Source organism: Corvus brachyrhynchos, unplaced genomic scaffold (genome assembly GCF_000691975.1).
Source record: "Corvus brachyrhynchos isolate BGI_N302 unplaced genomic scaffold, ASM69197v1 scaffold114, whole genome shotgun sequence".
Classification (NCBI taxonomy): Eukaryota; Metazoa; Chordata; class Aves; order Passeriformes; family Corvidae; genus Corvus; species Corvus brachyrhynchos.
Genome location: NW_008238337.1, coordinates 3,729,783 through 3,733,608, shown reverse-complemented (window position 1 = coordinate 3,733,608; position 3,826 = coordinate 3,729,783). Strand labels below are relative to the sequence as shown.

The following is a 3,826-nucleotide window of genomic DNA, read 5'->3' as shown; positions in this document are numbered from 1 at the left end:
GTGCCCCCCCCGTTCCCTCCAGCTTCTCCTCCAGCTTCTGGGGAGCAGAGGAGGGCAGTTCTCGCAGCGGGCTGCCAGTGGACACCCGGCACAGCCGGACCCTCATCCCCCATCCCCAACATGCCCCAAGCCCCAGCGGGCACACCTCGATGGCCTCGGTCTTGGCTGCCCGCTGCCCCTCCAGCTCGGCGATCTGGTTGGCAGAGGACTCCTCCAGTTCCTGCAGAGAGCTCTGGAGGTGCTGGACGTCCTTCAGGAGCCGCAGGATCTCCCGGTCCTTGGCAGCCAGAGCTGCCTCCAACCTTGACCCTGAGCACATGGAATAGTTCACTTTGTCCTGCCAGGAGAGGGGACACTGTCAGCTCCCGGCCGCCCAACGTGGGGACAAGGGCCACCCTCCCCATCGGACATGTCCCCATAGGAAGCAGGTGAGCCCAGGGCTCAGCCCGGTGCAAGGGGGACCCTGGTGACGGAGCCCTGGGCAGGGACAGATCTTCCTGCTGCCCTTAAAGGTCTCCCAGGTGTATTTCGGTGCTGTGGGGGTGCATGTCCCCTTCTCCGTGGGAGGCTGAAGGGCACAGCCAGAGCCACCACTTCAGGGTGGAAACATTCCTCAGGAATTTTGGGCTTGCTCCCCAACATGGTGGGTGCTCTGAACACAGAAATGTGCTCCTGCATCAGTGGGGTACTCTCAAGTGCAATGGGACATTCCTGGCTGTGACAGATGCTGCTAGACATAATGGAGTGCTCCTGGCCCTGAGGGATGCTCCTGGCCCCAGGGATGCTCTCACCCCCGTGGTGCCCGTCGGGGAGCAGCAGGCCAGGCGCAGGGAGCTGTTGACAGCTGCCAGCTGCTCCCGCAAACTCTCCACTTCCCTCTGCGCCGCCTCCGCCCGCTGCAAGAGAACAAAACAGGAACAGACCGGGCACTGTGGCTCATCCCACCCCACATGGGGTCCAGGATCTGCCCCAATCCGCACCTCTCCTGAGCATCCTGCTCCCACCTCTGGCATCAGAAACCCAGCCCAGGTATTTAAGCTCCCCCCATGTATTTAAGGTCCCCGTGTCCTAACACGGTTCCCGATCCTGATCCCTGGGCACAGCTCCAGGACACTGCCTTTTTCCACCCAAAAGGATGGTTTTGTTTATACACAAATTGTTCTTTAAGCCTCTTTTATTATCCACGTGCATTTATTTGCATACCTCCATTCTCAGAATCAAACAAAACTAATTAACAGGAATGGGCAGGACCAGGAGTGATTACACTGGAATCTAACACTGGAGCAGTGTGGGTTGTGCCCTAAAACACCCGGGAGAGGCTGGAGGTGACGAGTGCCAGCTCCAGCAGCCAAACAGAGCCTGGCAGAATCCCAAACACACCCTTGACCCCACACATGGGGCAGGGGGTCCCACCAGGGGGAGGACACCCGAGCTCTACTTTGTAGGGATTCCCAGTCCTGCTGCCTGGCAACTCCATCCCGGTTTTGGGGACAGACATCAAGGGCACACAGGTGCTCAGGGTGGGTGCCGCATCCCGGGCTCTGCGGGGCCAACCCCATCAGCTCCTGCAAAGTCAGCTCCTGGCTCACCTGGTTGGCTTTTTCAAGGTTGGTCATGATCATGGCGACTTCGTCTGCCCTGTGAGAGGAAACAAGACCAGGGCACCTTTAGGGATAAGGACTCTGCTGTTGGAAATGATACAACTTTTACATTCTTTTGTCACTTCAGTCCGCGGCTTGTTCGCCTTTGCCCAGGGGGAGGGGAATTGAAGTTTCTCTTCAAAAGACTGTTCACCGGGGAACAATTGGGAGAAGGCAGGAGATACACAGGAGATAAGCGAACATTAACAAACATTACCCCCCTGGTGGGTCGGAGACACCTGGTCTGGGAAAAGATCGATAAGAGAACCAAACAATGAGGACCCAATTAGCATCGAAGCAGAAGGGATCAATAACTGATAGGACATTGAATACAAAGAATTGTGTAATTTAAGACCAATGAATGTGAATTTCTGCGGGGTTTTTGTGTATAAATACGTGAAAGGTCTGGTAGAGAACCACGTGTGATGGAATGATTTTCACTGCACAACCCAGGCATGTGTGGATGAAATCATTTCTGCTGCACATCCTGGCTAGAATCTAGTAACACCTTGGTTCCCCAACACTTAAAAGATGCTGTTGGAGAGTTTCTGTTTCTCCCGCAGTTTTGGTGACGACTCAGGATGCTCCTGCAGTGGCCTGAAGTATCTCAGCTCCTCAAGCAGCACCACGGGGATGTCCCAGTGCTGCCCAAAGGGGCTCAGCTCAGCTTTGAGCACGACCCAGCTCTGCTGGGAGCTTACTTGGATGCAGCTTCCTCATCGTATTTACAGCGCAGCTCCAGCAGCTCCGTCTGGGTGGCCTTCAGCGCTGGCAAAAGGAAGAGGAGGGTGAGCTCTGGGGTGGGGGCTTGGCCGCCCATGGTCAGCAGCCCCTGTCCCGGCCCTACTACCTGCGTGGAGCACTTTGATCTTCTCCTCTGCCTCCCCCAGCCGAATGGCCAAGGTGACCTGAGCTTCCTGCAGGCCCCTGCAAGAGACGGGCACCAGGGATGTACCGGGGGGCACCGCGGGCATGCCAACCCCACAGCCCCCCCAAAATCACACAGAGACCCCTCACAGATTCCCTTCCTCCACCCCATCGCTCACTGAAGCCAGGAAAGGCCCACCAGTGGATACCAGGATGTGTTCAAGCCGTGTTACCCCTCAATGTTAAGGGGTTTATTGCCAAGTGTAAAAAAATTCACTTTGGGCTGAAAACGGTCCCTGATCCCTGGGGCTGAAACCCCTCTGAGGGGGGGATGACAGCCCACCCCCACCTGTAATTAACTGGAGGAGGGGGAAGCAATCAGGGAAAAGTTATTCTGCATTATTTATAGCCTGCACTTGCCAGGAACTTACTCGCAGAGATCTGCAATTTAGGGTTTAAAGATTCTTCATTTGTTTCCCGGTGCAGCGTGTTAAGGAATAACAATGAAGGCACCGAGAAGGCCGGGAGCCTCCAAATTAAAAGGTCATCTAATGAGGTTCATCCAGCGGCCTGGATTCAACCCACGAGTTCCAGCAAAGCCATGTGCCAGGGAGACAGAGCAAGGGGACGACAGGAGGGACCTGTCCCGGCTCTGCCCGCTCATGCTGCTTCCCCAAAACCACCTGGGACTGGGGATGGACAGACAGACGGACACCGGCAGTGTCTGAGACGGTGTCAGGTTTCTGAGCAGGATGTGACCGGCTCCCAACCGGACAGCAAAGGGAAGGAGAAGGAGGATGGACAGACACCCCCGTGCAGGAGCGGGGACAGAGCCACGTGTCCCCACAGCACCCCAAGACGACCCCATTCCCGGCACTCACGTACTTTTGCTTCTCTGCCTCATTTCTCTGCAGCGAGGTCTCTGTGCTCGCCGCTTTGCCGTCTGAGCAGGATGTGACCGGCTCCCAACCGGACAGCAAAGGGAAGGAGAAGGAGGATGGACAGACACCCCCGTGCAGGAGCGGGGACAGAGCCACGTGTCCCCACAGCACCCCAAGACGACCCCATTCCCGGCACTCACGTACTTTTGCTTCTCTGCCTCATTTCTCTGCAGCGAGGTCTCTGTGCTCGCCGCTTTGCCGTCGAGGCCGGGGAGCGGGGGCTCGGCTGCCGGCGACTTCCCGTCCCTGCGCTCTGCGGGGGGACACAGTCACACGGCTGCGGAGGGGACACAGCGGTGGCCAGGGGGCAGGTCCTGGCCCTGGGACACACCCTGCATTCCAGGGAGGCTCAGAGGCGGGACACCGGGGGCCCCCGCC

At 57.7% G+C, this 3,826-nt stretch overlaps 1 protein-coding gene across 1 annotated transcript in view; it reads right to left on the bottom strand.

The window, feature by feature from the left end:
* Nucleotides 1-3,826, bottom strand: part of CUX2 (cut like homeobox 2) — a gene marked incomplete at its 3' end in the record, with an annotated part of 26,038 nt that overhangs the window by 6,369 nt on the left and 15,843 nt on the right. The window contains exons 3-8 of the mRNA XM_017734716.1: nt 3,593-3,714; nt 2,491-2,567; nt 2,342-2,408; nt 1,590-1,638; nt 792-896; nt 21-337 (exon numbers count right to left, since the gene is read on the bottom strand). Coding sequence (XP_017590205.1) covers nt 21-337; nt 792-896; nt 1,590-1,638; nt 2,342-2,408; nt 2,491-2,567; nt 3,593-3,714 — 737 coding nt within the window. The remainder of the gene's footprint in view (nt 1-20; nt 338-791; nt 897-1,589; nt 1,639-2,341; nt 2,409-2,490; nt 2,568-3,592; nt 3,715-3,826) is intronic.